Source organism: Natator depressus, chromosome 2 (assembly GCF_965152275.1).
Source record: "Natator depressus isolate rNatDep1 chromosome 2, rNatDep2.hap1, whole genome shotgun sequence".
NCBI lineage: Eukaryota > Metazoa > Chordata > Testudines > Cheloniidae > Natator > Natator depressus.
This window is the reverse complement of record NC_134235.1, coordinates 36197478-36213409: the sequence shown is the minus strand read 5'-3', so window position 1 is coordinate 36213409 and position 15932 is coordinate 36197478. Positions and strand designations below refer to the sequence as shown.

The window sequence follows — 15932 nt, the reverse complement described above, 5'->3', positions numbered from 1 at the left end:
AAGTTTTGCTGAAGCAAGTTACGTTGGCATACGCCCACCATTGTTAGCATATCGCTTTTGTGTGTGCATACTTGGCTCCTTGCATCAGCATTGCACATACTCTCCAGAAGTGCTTATGTTGGTGCACCATGGGTAGGTATCCCACAGTGCAGCCCGCCACTGTTCAGTCTTTTGGGTAGTTTTGACAATGCATGGTGGGGTGGAAATGAGTCACAAAAAGGTGACTGGGAGCCAGGGGTCAACTTCCCATGATGCAATGTTGTCCATCTATATCATCTATAGCCCATAATTTTCAAGACATAGAGACATTGTTCTTTGACTGACCAAGGAAGTAGCAGTCTTCTATGATGGCAAAATATATTGGAATTGGAAAAGGTACAATAAAGGGCAACAAAGAGGATTAGGGGTATGGAACAACTTCCATTTGGAGGAGAGATTGAGACTGGGACTTTTCAGCTTGGAAAAGGACAACTAAGGGGGGGATCTGATAGAGGTCTATAAAATCATGACAAGTGTGGAGAAAGTAAATAAAGAAGTGTTATTTACTGCTTCTCATGACACAAGAACTAGGGGTTATCAAATGAAATTAATAGGCAGCAAGTTTAAAACAAACAAAAGGAAGTGTTTCTTCACACAACGCACAATCAACCTGTGGAACTCTTTACCAGAGGATGTTGTGAAGGCCAAGACTATAACAGGGTTCAAAAAAGAACTAGGTAAGTTCATGGAGGATAGTCCATCAATGGCTATTAGCCAGGATGGGTAGGGATGCAAAACCATGCTCTGAAGTGGCCCTAGCCTGTTTGCCAGAAGCTGGAATGGGCAACAGGATGGATCACTTGATGATTACCTATTCTGTTCATTCCCTCTGGGGCACCTAGCATGGGCCACTGTCAGAAGACAGGATACTGGGATAGATGGACCAAAGGTCTGACCCAGAATGGCTGTTCTTATGTTTTTATCTCCACACAAAAGGGTAATAGGAGCTAGTGAGGGCCAAAATTCACAGGAAAGGCTAAATTGATGCAAGACCTCCTCCTCCCCCACCACCCTTACCATTCAGATTACCATCAACCCGCGACCCTTAGAGACTTACAGCGACTTAGCAACTGTAACTCCCACCACACATTCAGTACCTTTACACTGCTTGCTGGTCCAGAGTTTCTTTCTGTGGCATTCACCTTAGTGTGTTTAATTTTCTCTATTTCTGTAAAATTACCAGTTAAGACTTTAGTTTGTCTTAAAGCAAACAACTGTTGGCTGTGTGCACAAAAGAGTTAAGTGCTGAGATGCTGAACATCATTGTGCCTAACTTTCAGGCATGTAAGAAAACACTGATTCACAAAGCCTGAGTTAAGCACATGGGCCCTTTTGACTGCAATTCACAAAAGACATGCTAGGCAGGAAGCCACCTAAACTATCCAGGAGATGCTGACCAGAGGGCTGTGTGCTAAACCCTGCCCCTCTATAGTCATAGTTGCTTAAGTCCAGGCTGGCGCCTATCTCTGTCAGTGATTTTTCAACTGTGATCCCTCTCCTGGAGCCCGGCGCCTATGCTCTTTTAGCAAAAAGCCAGGGGCAGGGAAGGACCTCTCAACTTTTAGCCCAGTGGTTAGGTATTCAGCTGGGATGTGGGAGAACCCCAGTTCAAGTCCCTCTCTCCTTGACAGGGAGAAGGGTTTTGAACTTGGACCTGTCACATGAGCACTCTAACCACTGGGCTATGGGATATTCTGATATAGAGCTCCCTCACTCTCTCCTCTTAAAGCTGTTGCACTGTGCAACTGTGGATAAATAGTCATCGGAGCTGGGGAACTGGATCCTACTAGATTGGGCTCCGCACATGACTTAGGGGGCCAAATGCCTATCTTACCCCAGTTTGTGAATAGTTCTGGGGCTTAGGTAAGAGATAGGTATCTGGAGGCCTCGAGGGTGAAAGCAGTACACACATGGAGAGGCAGAAACATAAGTGCCTAGGGAATGTATACCGCAAAAACTTAGGCGCTGAGAGTGAATTTAGATACTTACAGGGTTCAGAGGGAGTTTTGTGCATTGCAGTGGCCCAGAAACTGAAACAGGGACTTAGGCACCTACCTCCTTTTGTGCATCCAGTCCTTTGTACCTGACTTATGTGAGCCAGATTTTGGTTGATGCACTCTCAGAGCTGGTCTACGTGGGGAAATTTACAAACAGAAATACAATTTTACTGCTATAGTCATACCGGTATAACTCCTTACATAGACACTTATTCTGCAATAAGAGTGTCTTGGAAAAAGAGCGCACAAAAGAAGTATTCTAGAAGTAGTGTACGCTTAACTGTACATTAAATTCAAGTTAGTTTTACAAGGTTTATAAATAAGAGGGCAACTAGTCTATCACTAATCAAGACTAACTAACTAACTAATCACTATAACTAGTCTTTCACTAATCAAGACTAACGCTGATAGGCATTGTTGCACTGGCTGTGTTTTGTAAGCAAATAACCCAATCAACATGCATCACACGGAGGTCTGTATTAAAATTGTTCTTTATTGTAAACAAGGTATAAAGTACGACATAAGAAGTATTGTGCAAAATTTTAAAGTAGTCATAAAAGATTACCTAGTACACTATTATCCAACTGTTTAGTTGTCTATATTTGTGTAATCAACATAATAAGATACAATAGAAAGATGGTTAGTAAAAGTTGATGCATTATTTGTCACAAAAATCTACAGTATTAATTCAAGGCTGGTGTGTTTACTGCCTTATTTTTACTTTACAAATAACTCCTAACTTTCTAATTTAATACAGTATAGATTATATCCTCATTATATAAAGACCATTTATCTCTAATAGAAATCATCTTCAAAAGTGACCCCCACATCAAGTAGCCTAGCATAACATACTTGTTCTTGCCTTCTTAATAAACCCACGTAATTTATTATTCTTATGGTTACATTTTTATTTTTTTAAACATACCATCTCAGTGTTTATGACAAATGGGGTGGTATGGAATTTTGAAAGGTATAAAGGAAACCATAAGCAACTTGAAAGCAGAAGCATCATAGGATGCCTAAATATAACCAATTGTAATAATCATGAGCTTTCAAGAGGAATAGCAAAAATAGTATTAGTGTTCTATATTATAATAAATTAATGGGGATTTAGGTACTTTTGGCTCTCTCTAGCCACTCAATCTATTACATATTTGGACAGTAATGTAAAACTGGCATGACTGACATACTTGATACAGTATTTAATGTATCAAGAGGTGCTGAGCCTCAATGCCCATCTCTCATGATTGGGCTGCAATGTAAATAGAAGAAAAAAAGTACAAATATCCTATCAAGGAAAGGTGACAGCAGTAGGATAACTGTTTTATACTATCTCGTACAGATGCATTTCTGATCTACAAATCTGTACTATACATTGATATTTCTCTCTAGTCTGTGCTCTACTGAAAACTCATTACGTCTTTGAAAGCTGTAATTTTAGTTGGTTTCAAGAATTATCAGCCAACAGCTCTGCATGACTTATGTCTGACCACTCTATAGTACATACAAATAATCTGCATAAATTCAAAACCCTTCGCTACCTGTGCTGCTCTGCTCTCAAACCTTCAACCTCTTTCTCTTTTCACCAAGTCGAAAAGAAACCTGACATTCCATTATTAGTCACTGGTTCTCTCAGTAGCATTTCCTGTGACCAAGCACAGACTGCCTTTGCCTCTCTGCTGTAATGCCATCAACAGCTGGCACTGAAGAACTACAGACCTGGAGTAGGAGCTTTTTATACATCACTGGTGGTATACCATAGTGACAACAGTTAGTTCTGGTAACTTTTCAGGAGTTCTTTCACTGTGCAGGTGTGGATGCAGGTGGTACAACAATGTCATTTAGCTTGCTCACTTCCATTTGCCAGTTTGGTAGCTTCTTAGCTGACAAATGCCGCCGTGCATGCTTTGTTAAATGGTCACTCCTCATGAACCGCCGATCACACATCGGGCAAGCAAACTTCTTCTCACCAGTATGCGTTCTGCGATGCCGAGACAGTTCATCAGATCGTGCAAATCTCCTGTCACAGCCTTTCCAACTACAGCTAAAAGGCTTTTCTCCTAAAACAAAATAGAAACACGAGCATTTATTTAGCAATGATTTTGCTTTTGACTGATAATATGTTTGACTTTTTTATAACCGATTTCTACTGTGACAATCAAGACACAAATAAACAACCAGCAAACCCAGAGACATACAATATTAAGATGGTTTTGACGGTGCTAACTTGAAGAGTCACCATCATTAGGTAGCTAGCTGTACAAAGGGTCAGTGCACTAGCCTTTCATCACTGGAAAGCAGAGTTCAGCTTGTGCTTTATGTTTCAAAACAGTTATCTTCATTTATATACATTACGAAACCATGACAGCTTTGCGTGACCAGCACCCACTGCTGAAAATGACGTCTATACTAAAAACAAGAGGGATGTTACATGACAAGGCTGAAGTGCGCCAGTGGAGCTGTGTAAACATACATAGCCCCTTATCCTTTACTAGTGTGATTAGATTCACTACCAGGTTTTTTTAAAGAACTGCCGGACACCTGAAGGAATGACCCTCTGGGGTGTTAATGTTGAAGGTGAGAATGCTAGTCACCTCTCCTTTTTGAGGCATCCTACCAAAGATTATGCCATGTATTAACACCTACTGGCAAAAGCAAGCAATAGCACTCTGGGACTACCCCACAATGCTAGATTATGTTCAGTCAAGACAAAAAAAAAAAAAAAAAATTATCTTTAGAGATGTACAATGTTAAGATAGCTTTAACTGAGGTGACTAGAAAGGTCATCATTATCAGGAAGCCAGCTGTACAAAGGATTAGTGCACTAGCCTTTCACCTCTGGAAAGCAGCAAACATGAACAAAATCACAACTCACTAGAACATTGATAAATATTAGCACAAATATACATGAAAAGCTTTCTTTGAAATTCCTACTATCCACTGCTTAATGACTTACCCGTGTGTGTTCTCACATGAGCCTTCAAATGAGAGCTCTTGAAATAGGTCTTTCCACATCCTGGATAGTTGCAAATGTGGCTTCTTATTCTTGATGAGTCAATTGGTGGAGTGATTTTTGCTGCAGAAGGTGTAAAACCTGGAGCAGGAGCAATAGGAGAGAGTCTAGTGCCATTTGGACTAATGTTTGGAGCCTTTGTGTTCTGCACAACCGGCTGGGGCACAACAAACATAACGGCACCTTTAGGAACTTGAGTTCCCATGAACATCATAGGCTGGCAAAGGGTTGATTGTTGGCTAGAAGGAGTGCTGGGCACTATTGCTGTCACAACAGAGTTGTTAGTAGACAGAGGAACCATCTGGCAAATTACTGGTACAGATGAGACACCACTCGCTTGCACAGCAGGTGAAGATGCTATCATCGATGACTGCTGTACTGATCCAGGAACAGGCTGATGTCTACTGGTTGAAGTCTGGATCAGGGACAATGGACTGACAGCTAGTGCTGTACTTGTTTTTTCTTCTAAAACTGGAAGATTGTCACTTTTGTAAGTTGCTCTATTTGGTGACACAATTGCACAAGGTGGATTTTGTTTTGCAGTTCCATTATTCTGTATATTTATTTCCCTTGAAGTATTGTTCTGATACTTCAACACACTAGCTGCTCTCACTGGACATGTTCTTTGATTACAAAGCTGAGCATCAGCTGTATGGCGAATAACACTTGTTGCTTGAGCTTTCATTGGTCTTGGTGCTGGAGACATTTCAGTCTCTTTAAAAGTTGCTGAAGGAACAGGCTTTGAAATATCAGACACTAATCTACATTGTACAGCAGATGGCGCTGCTGCTGCTGGCAGATGAATTACTTGAGACATCTCAAAATCAGAAGGGCTGTAGGGTGGAGTCAAGCACTAAAAGGGGAAAAAAGATGCAAGTAATGAGACATCTATTCAGCATGATTATTTCTCACAGTTAATGTGATCTAAAAAACTTTAATAAGGCATGTACAATAATAGAATAAAGCTTACAAATGCTGGTATTGCATGAAAGTCAGCTGCACCAGGTAGCAGGTTATCATCAGTTTCTTCTGACGTATCAGATGCTGGTGTTATAGGTCTCAGTTCAGCATATTTTTTGAAGTCTGATTTCCAGTTGCAGCTCATGGACATAAGGGCTTCTACGGCTTCAAAATCACTCTTTTCAGCGGTATTGTTCCAGGAACGTCTATTATTTTGCTTTTCAGTAATCATCTCTATTCCTTCCTCCTAAAAGGAATATTTTTCAGTTTACGGTTAATTTAACTATATCAGTTCCTTCTTTAAAGAAAAATTACAAAAATTAAATGCAACCTGTAAAACATATCATACTTCATAGAACCTATTCAATATTTTTAAAGACACTCTACATTCCTGTTTCCTCTCCTAATACAGTATATAACTTTCATTAAAAGGTTAATATGAAAGAGGGAATCAGACTATCTGATGAATATTGTGTCTGCACAGCTGTCTAGTGAAATTATTTGGAACAAAATACAAAACAGTTTTTGAAAAGCAACAGTAAGTTACTCCCTTACTGCAAGTTTTGAATGACTGAAAGAAAGCTTGTTTCTTAAACTTTCCTTTAGTTATTTTGTACTTGCTGTTCCTTTATTCCATCCTGTAAGGATTTTAATTAGGGTACAATCTTAATTTTTTTGTTTGAATAAACTGAAAAGGGACAATGCTGAGGCACAAAAGTTGACTGACTTGAATTGTGACCTGATAAAGTTGGTCAGGCAATATGGAAAATGTTTCTGTTGTTTCATTCTGTTGTTTTACTCATATCATTTGAATATTAAAAACAGGTAAACACTATTTTGTGTAGCTGGAGGGTGGTGGGTGGGGAATGTTTTGGACTCTACAGGATCATATAGCAGCTGCCATTGCTGAAGCCGTTGATTTTAGAGTGCTGATGCACAAACAGATATTTGTGTGCCTGAGCTCATTGGTGGGTGTCCTCAGTGGACAATTCACTCTTCAGGAAGCTGTGCCTAAAGTGCTCTTGCCAGGGCCCAAACTAGTGGAGCTTCAGCATGCATTAAGATGGAGCTGTTTGATCAAGCTTTTAACCAGCCTCTGGATCATTCTTAGGGGCAGGACAGGTAAGGTTTTATAGATGCTTTTCTAAAGGCCTATGTTTTGCAGATTTTGAATTTTATAAATAAATAAAGATGGAACATGTAATACTCAGAAGATGGACCCTGAGAGGGCTAGGGAAAGGTTGTCCTCATTGGATTCTATAAGGAACTGGCCTATATTAAGAGAGACATGACCAATGAGCAAAAGCAGCAGAGGAAAAAACTGCCTTTGGCTCACAAGGGAGGCAGCAGAGGCTCAGGGAGATCCTCGCTGGCAGACGGATCCTGTGTTTGAACCACGCTCACCTCAGTGAACCTCTGTGACTCACTCTCTCCATGCCTGCACTCAAACCACGCAGTACCGCCCCCGCCTCTCGCCCATTGGTCGCCACGGGCAGGCACCTCAGAAGCCGAATGGCTGGCACAGGGCCGAGGCGAGGTTGGGGCGGAGGCATGTGAACAAAGCGTGATCAGCAGCTGGTCCCAGGCACTCGCGAAACGTGGTGAACTGGGGACTGCCGCTCGGCGACCTTTCCCCTACTTGTGCGGTCTCTCTCTTCCCCCGCCTCCCTCCCCAGAGGGTGGAGGCTGAGCCAGGGCCCGCCGCCAAGCAGGAAGGGAGCCCGCCTGCTGCAGCAGTGAGCAAGGCTGACAGCCAGCCAGCCGCGTGCTTCCTCGCAGCTCCCGCCAGGCCAGAGCCACACGGAAGGGAGGGGGCGGCCTCAGTCCACCCCCGCGGCTCCCAGGAGAATAAGGCGGAGACAGCCCCTCCTCTCCAAGGGCTGGGGCCGAGAGGTTCAGCACCACCACACCCGACGCTTTCTCGCGCCGCAGCTCGGGTTACCACAGGGAGCCCTACGAGGGGTGCTCCGGGGGGGGGGGGGGCTCTCAAGGGAACGGAGACAGGGCGCTCCCTGTTCCCAGGCTGCACAAGAACCATTCGCCCAACAGGCACAAGCCCTGTCCGGAGCCTGAGCCCGGCCGACGTGCCCGGGGACTCTTGCATGGCGGGAGCTGGCCACGGACTCCCTCGCCCCGCCCGCCGCCTTCAGCCTGTCTCGTCTCATCTCACCCACCCCCGGCTGACCTCCAGCCCCCGCAGCCTCGCCCACCAGCTTGTCCCAGGCTCATCCCTCCCCGTTCCGATCCCCCTCCCTGAGCCTCGCCCACCGCCTTCCGCACCCGCGAGGGAATCCCCCAGCGTCTCCGGCGCCCAGCCCCCACTCACCGCCCCTTTCCCTCAGAGGCCCTCTCAGTCTTTTACCGTCACCCCAGTGCAGTCCGCCCCCGACCAAACCCTCCCCACCCACCCCTCGCTCTGTCACACGCACCCACCTCCCCGCCCTGCAGGCAGGGCTCCCCAACTACCCTCATCCTAGCGGCGTGAGCCCAATAGCTCCCGGTACACACCACGTGCCCCTCCACTCGCCACAGGCCCCCCAGCAACCTCTCCCCGCCAGCGCCCGCAGACCGATGCCCTGACATCCAGTTCCCCAGTAACCTCCCCCAAACAGCCCCCCCCCGACTGCCTCCCTCTCTGCCATCCCCTCTCCGCAGATCACCACAGGTTCCCCAATAACCCTCCTCTAATCCCTCCCCCTCCTCTGCAGATCAGGCTCCCCAATAACCTACCCCAGCTCCCCCCACCCACTACCTCCCCCTCTGCCATCCCCTCTCCGCAGATCACCACAGGTTCCCCAATAACCCTCCCCTAATCCCTCCCCCTCCTCTGCAGATCAGGCTCCCCAATAACCTACCCCAGCTCCCCCCACCCACTGCCTCCCTCTCTGCCATCCCCTCTTCGCAGATCACCACAGGTTCCCTAATAAACTTCCCCCGACTGCCTCCCTCTCTGCCATCCCCTCTCTGATCACCGCAGGTTCCCCAATAACCTTCCCCTAATCCCTCCCCCCTCTCTGCAGATCAGGCTCCCCAATAACCTACCCCAGCTCCCCCAACCCCCGACTGCCTCCCTCTCTGCCATCCCCTCTGCAAATCAGGCTCCCCAATATACCCCCCGAGTGCCTCCCTCTCTGCCATCCCCTCTCCGCAGCCCCACAATAACCTCCCCGCAAGACCCCGATTCTCTCTCCAGATCCCACAAGCTCCCAGTAACCTCAGCCCCAGCTCGATTCCTCCTCTGCCACCACAGGATTCCCAGCAACTCCTCCCCGCAGCTCCCCAAAGGGAATCCCTTGGGGCATCGTACCCCAGACAACATCTCTCCCCCTCCATCCTTCCCGGGCTGAGCCCCTTCTCCTCGTGCCCCGCCTCACGGCGCGTATCCACCTCTCCCCAGGTGCAGCTGATGCGGGGAGGGCTCGCTGGGCACCAACCCCCCAGGACTAGGGAGCGGGAAGAGCCGCACTTACAGCTGGCTGGTAGAGGGAAGCTGCGAAATTCAGCATGGCCCTGCTGGGAGGCGCCGTGGCTGGGAGCTGCTCTGATGCTGATGCTGCAGCTGCTGACAAGAGCCTTCACCCCAGGCGCTCTCTGGCCACTGCCTTGATTTTCCTCTTTTTGTTCGCAGCTGCCCATTCGGCTGCTCGTTCCACCAGCCCGGCGTAGGGGGAGACCGGAGCTGGCCGCGGCCAATCCGCTGCAAAGGTGTGTGAGGCGGCGGCCAATGGCGAGCGGGGGCACGCGTGATCAGCGGCTGCCCAGCGGCATGGAGAGCGTGTCAGCTCTGCGTGTGCACTAGCCCCGGCAGCGTGTTCCCGACGCAGCCCTTGGGTAAGTCCCGACGAGGGCTGAGTCAGTGTCACGTCTCCTCTGTCTCCCTCTCCGGATCCATGTGGGAGAGGCGCGCCCGAGCGGGGGAGGGGGCAGAAAGATACTTCCTGTCAAATGAGATCATACCGCTGGGGGAGGGGAGGGCATAGATCATGTCTCCGCATCTCCCTTCTCATCCGACTAGCCGGGGCTTGTCCTTGCACCACTCCCGAGGTCTCAGGTTGGGTAGGGGGTACTTTGTCCAGATTTTTTTGGAGGGGGGATCTCCTGTGGGAGTCCAAATGGCTGTACCTAAGTGACATTAAATGGAGCAGTTTACAGTCACCAGTAATAGCTGCTATTTATTATTTTATTTATGGTCTCCATCTGAGCAAATATTAACCAACTTTTCACTGCAACTCCCCTGTGAGGTATGCAAGTATTATTATCTTCATGTTACAGATTGGGGACTGAGGCACGGAAAGATTTGTCACCCCGGGGGTGAGTGTGGCAGAGCCTGAAAGAGATCTCATACCCAGCCTTAACAAGACCATCTGATACTCTTACCATTTGAGTGGGTTGGTCAGTGTGATCCATGGAGGCTACAAGTTCCAATATTTGTTGCTCCTAGGGGGCCTTCAGTGCAATCAAAGGAAACAGCTGCTCAGGCTCCTACCTGTGTGTCACCACTCTAAATCCAGCCTAGGTTTGAGTCCCAGTGACAATGAGTTTGCAGTTCATAGTGTAGAACCAGGGACATCTACGTCGAACACATCACCGGCCGCCGACAGTACCAGGAGGTGTGAGCCAGTACAACATTGTGCATCAACTATGGGAAAGGGACTGAGAGACTTTTTCCATTGGACCATGTGAACTGGAACCATAAACTCACTGAACATTAAATCCCACCAAATGAGGGTAAATCCATCCTCATCATCGTATCCACTCATACTCCACACCTGAACATAGCCATTATATGAACAACATAACCCCATATCTCAATGTCTGTACTTTGATCTGTTAAACTTTTACCCCCAATCGGGGAGATTGCAGATTATGTATTCCTTACACCACCTGTTCCTAAACCGAATTTTGCACCCCTTGATAATCTGTACCTTATTCCCTGATAACCAGAAACTTCTATGCTTAAACTCAGTACCGTTTTCTTTTTACTTCAACGTCATCTTAATAAAATTATTAAATGTGAGTGACTTTAATCATCTGTAGAACCCAGCTAAAACCTCAGTCCTATCCTAGGCTTTAGCCTCCTATTGGAACACTCTATACTACAGATGGCAACTGTGTCAGAGGATAGCCTTGGTGTAATTAGGTTCATTCAGCTGTCTTCCTAGTGGCTTGGCCCTTAATGAACCTGCATCCAAGGCAAGCTCTACTTGTCCTAGCTCCCGTACTATTATTGAGACTCAAAGGGGAAGATGATAACTAAGTGTTTTTCACACATGCTTGTTGGGAGCAGGCCTTGAGAAGAGGCAACTCATGGCTTGATTTCTCCTACTGGGAAGTTGGAACAATAACTGTAAGGCCAGCCTCATCTTAATCGGAGTGGTGCAGCTTATGTGGCAGTTAGTACCTATTTTACAGGTTCTTATATTGTTACCAAAACTGTGGTATCTGAGTGCCTTGCATATATTAATGTATTCTCATAACACCTGTTATTTAGGAAAGTATTATTAGTCTTTTACAGATGGACACAGAAAGAGATTAAGTGACTTTGCCAAGATGGTACAAGAGGTCTGTGGCAGAACTGGGAACTGAAACGAGAGTCACAGTCTAACACCTTAACCACAGCATGTGCTGCTCTGCCTTGATCTGAGAGAACAACTCTTGCTTGGATCAAGTTGGAGTATCTCTCGGGCTAGGACCCATTGTCCCCACAGACTATCATTATGAATCAAAGCTGTAGATGAATGAGGGTCATACTGTTGCAGTCAGTGGGCTGTGTTTGATATAAGGACCAATGTATTGGTCCCTATATCTCTCAGTGATTACTCTGCTTTACTGTAACTGTTGTTAGAAAAAAAATAAAATAAAAGGGCTTAGTAGTTAAAAAATTTTTACACTCTGTTTTCCTGTGGAGTTGGTTAGAAACGTGAAGAGTGAAAACATCTAAACTTTTAAATTTTACATTTGTCAAACTTCATTCCTTTCTTAGTGCTGACTTCAGCTCTTTTAGTAGCACAGTTTTAAAATTAGTGTTCTACAGCATCTTTGTCCAAAACATCTTTAATAATGATGCTGTAGAAAGTACATATGGGTCTGACCCAACTTCCATTAAATTCATTGGGAGTTGGATTGGGATCAGTGGCAGTTTAGATGCTAAATAGCAAACGGGAGAGTACACACTTTTTTCTGCATTTCATAAAAATTGTTACTGTTCCTTGAATGTTAAACTTTATTTCAGACATTATAATACTTTAAATCTCTCTAATTTCTTTCGTTCTAAAGGGTTCTAAAGTACTTGGTTAACTATATACATCTAACACCAATGAAATGCAAGCCTGTCTTGGGTGGAGGCTGGCAGTCAACTGACACATTGCATAGTAACAAGGGGTGTGGGAATTTTGGCTAAGGACTGTCAAAGTCAGATTCAAGGCTCACAGAATTTGTCAGACCACTCTGTTTATTAGCGAAGCGCTTTGCCAATGCACCCAGATATGTGAGCCCCCTGCAAAAGCTCAAGCTAACTTATTTATACAGATAAGCCAAAGCCAATTTAACATAAGAGACAAAAGGAAGAGAAACTGACAAATATACATACATATCTTATTTGCATACTAACGTTTACCAATCTCCTAGCTCAGTAGGAGCTCTAAGTTAATTAGTTTGAGGACCCATTGTCTCACACTCCTTAATGTTTCTCTTCCTGACAACTATATTTCAACAAACCTTTCAAGCAGCATTTCTTTAATGAATTATAATTTAAATATAATTCGTTCTACTTTCACAATCCCTCCTTTTGGTCAAGCTACGCAATGACCAACAATTACTGGGTTCCACATATCAATCGTTTTTTATCTCTTTGTTCATCAGTGATATTTAAAATCATCAAATTAGCACTCTGGTTTGGGGCAGTTATCTGTGTAGCATGCCTGACACAATTTTGGATACAACAGGAAAGTAACTGAAAACATACAAAAATTATTAGGATTCCAAACAGGAGAGTTAGGGCTCCCTGAAACAACCAGTTTTCTATGCCAGAGAAATTGAAAAGGTTACTTAGCCACTTCCATAAAGAACTTGGCTCTTCGTGGGGAAGATATGCGATTTGTTCTAAGTGGCTAGCACGATCTATTACCTCATTGGTGTTGTCTGGTATATACACACAGCAGTCTTTTGCAATAAGAGCACAAGTCCCTCCTTTTGCCGCCAGCACTATGTCCAATGCCTGACGGTTTTGGAGGGCCATCTGTCGGATTGCCCCTGTTTCTTTGGCCAGGGCTCTTAAACTTTCTCCGGTTTCATTTGCCATTATTTCAACTACTGCTTGTAACCTTAGGAGCCTTTTTGCATGGTGTATTACTCCCCCTAATGGTATTAAGGAACCGCCAATGGCCTCTTCCCAGGTTAAAGGGCTTATGTTATTTACATACCATTGGGCATCTGTTAAGCCCCTTCTTTTTTGCCTGAAATTGCAGAGGCGTTCTCGAGGGAAGGTTCCTAGCACTCGGAATTGTGGGAAGAGTCAGGCGGATAAACAAATTCCTGACCAATTAGCTGGTAGTGCAGTATAAGCTCTGGTCCCACACACCCAGTGATGGCCTATTAAGGCCAGGAAGGGTTGGTTGCACCCATTTGTCATATAGGTGTTTGCAAGGAAGGAGTAGTATCCCACAAAGGGTACAGGGTAATTCTCCTTACGAGGAGTGATGTTATTTGCATGACATTGAAAGATTGTATTGTTTTCACTAAGGTTACTGTAGGGGGGAACATGAGAGTGATTTCTCTGTTTGATCCCAGGTTGAGAAAAAATTCATATCTCCATACCCGGCCCGCCACTTTTTAGTTTTGTTTGAATAATCCCATACACCACTGGCCACAATATGCTGAAGGCAACGGCTTTTCCCCAAATCCAGCACTGTCCCATTACACACCCAACACCAATGACCTTTTCCCTCCACCACACTTATCCATTTAGATGCATTTATTCCCACCGCTTCCCAAGTGTCATTGCTGTTCCATATTTTGTTAAATGGATGAGGCCCTCCAGTGAGGTCTGGGGACTTGAGTGGGATAGCCAGGACAGGAACACCAGTTTGAGAGTGGGCTGGGATGTGGCTGCAGTTAGAAATATTAAGGGTCTGAGCTATCCACACCTGCTGCTGGATAAAAGAATTGTCATCGTGGTCTCCCCAGACCATAAGATACCAGCAGCCGAGGAACAGGCAGAGGCGCATGTTGGAGGCAAGGCTCTTCTGGTTCTGACAACCTCAACTGAGGGAACCGCAGTCACGGTTTTATGCCCACCAGGCAGTAGGCGCTAGGCTCACTACTGCTTTTTTTTTTTTTTTTGTTCGTCGTCTGTTTCTGGCAACCCTTACGAGAGCATAGATTGTAAGGTATTGCAGACTGTTCCTCTATGTCTTCTTCTGGAGTCAAAATTGACTCTGCGTTGTCCTGAGGTGATGATTGGTTCTCTGGGGATGGTGCCTTCTTACACTGTGAAGCATGTATCCACGCTGCGATGCCAGATAGTTTAACAGCTGTCTGTGTAGTAAGCAGTACCTGATGAGGACCCTTCCACCAGGTCTCCAAGGTGTGCTTTCGATGATAGCGCCATACGTAGATCCAATCACCTGGCTGGAGGTTGTGGCAAGCGTCGGCGGTGGGTTCCGTGGGCCAGGTGGCTCGAACCTGTGAATGGAAGTGACTTACAGCTTGCATTAGTCCCTTGCAATACTGAAGGAGCGCGCGCTGTGGGTCAAGTTCAAATCTGGAACGGGAGTAATGGTAGTCACAGCTCACATAGGGCGTCCCAAAACAATTTCAAAGGGACTTAATTTATGCCTTTGGGATGGAGTGGATCTCATGTCCATAAGGACTAATGGTAAGGCTACTGGCCAGCTTAATCCTGTAGAGTCACAAATTTTAGCAAGCTTATTCTTAAGTACACCATTTCATCTTTCAACTGCATCTGCACTCTGTGGGTGGTAGGGACAGTGCAACAGGTGTTTGATATGCAATATACGGTCCAGGTGTTGAACAAGTTGTCCAGTAAAATGTGTACCCTGATCACTGGACAGAGTAGCAGGAATTCCCTTGGCAGGCATAATATGATTTAACAAACATTTGGCAACAGGCAGTGAGTCAGCCTTGCAACAAGGAAAGGCTTCAATCCAACCCGAGAATAAACATACCATAACCAATATAAATTCATATTGTTGACACTTAGGCATTTGTACAAAATCAAGTTGCCAATGCAAGAACGGTGCTTGAGGCAGGCCCTGGAACCCCTGGGCCATTTTTACAGGTTTACCAATATTATGGCTTTTGCAAATGGTATAGGCTGCACAGTGGCGGGCTGCAAAAGAGCAAAAATGGGGGGCCCACCATCCTGTCTTAGTTACAGCAGAGACCATCCCCTCCTTTCCGACATGCGAAACACCGTGTAGCAGGGCGGCCAGAGACTGGTAGAGTGAAAAGGGGGTTACAAAAGCTCCAGTAGGCGAGCGCCAAAGAGAATCGGGATGTAGAGAGCAACCTTGGGCAACCCAGGATTCTTTCTCGGTTTCTGGGGCAGAGTCTTGGAGCAGGGTGAGGTCAGTGAGGGACGGCGGCGGTATAGAAACAGAAAGGGAACCTAGAAATGCATCTGGGGAAGGTTCTATGGCAGCAGCATGTTTAGCAGAGGCGTCAGCAAATGTGTTACACTTAGCAACATCAGTATCCGCCATTGAGTGGCCAGGGCACTTAACAATAGCTAGGGCAGACGGAAGTAAAACTGCATACAGGAGGGCAACGATGTAGGGCCCATTTTTAATAGGGGTATCGGCAGAGGTAAGGAAACCCCGAGTTTGCCAGAGGGTACCAAAGTCATGTACAACCCCAAAATCGTAGCGGGAGTCAGTGTAAATGGTGGCGGAGCGTCCCTCCGC

The 15932-nt window shown here is 45.8% G+C and overlaps 1 protein-coding gene across 1 annotated transcript; it reads right to left on the bottom strand.

Annotated features, from left to right (window-relative positions):
- Positions 1 to 2515: 2515 nt before the first annotated feature.
- Positions 2516 to 9898, bottom strand: KLF10 (KLF transcription factor 10). The gene is made up of 4 exons (XM_074942986.1): positions 9480 to 9898; positions 6020 to 6256; positions 4993 to 5902; positions 2516 to 4096 (listed from the first exon to the last, which is right to left on the bottom strand). Exons 1-4 carry the CDS (start codon positions 9513 to 9515, stop codon positions 3837 to 3839), a joined length of 1443 nt encoding a protein of 480 aa, XP_074799087.1. The 5' UTR covers positions 9516 to 9898; the 3' UTR covers positions 2516 to 3836.
- Positions 9899 to 15932: the final 6034 nt, after the last annotated feature.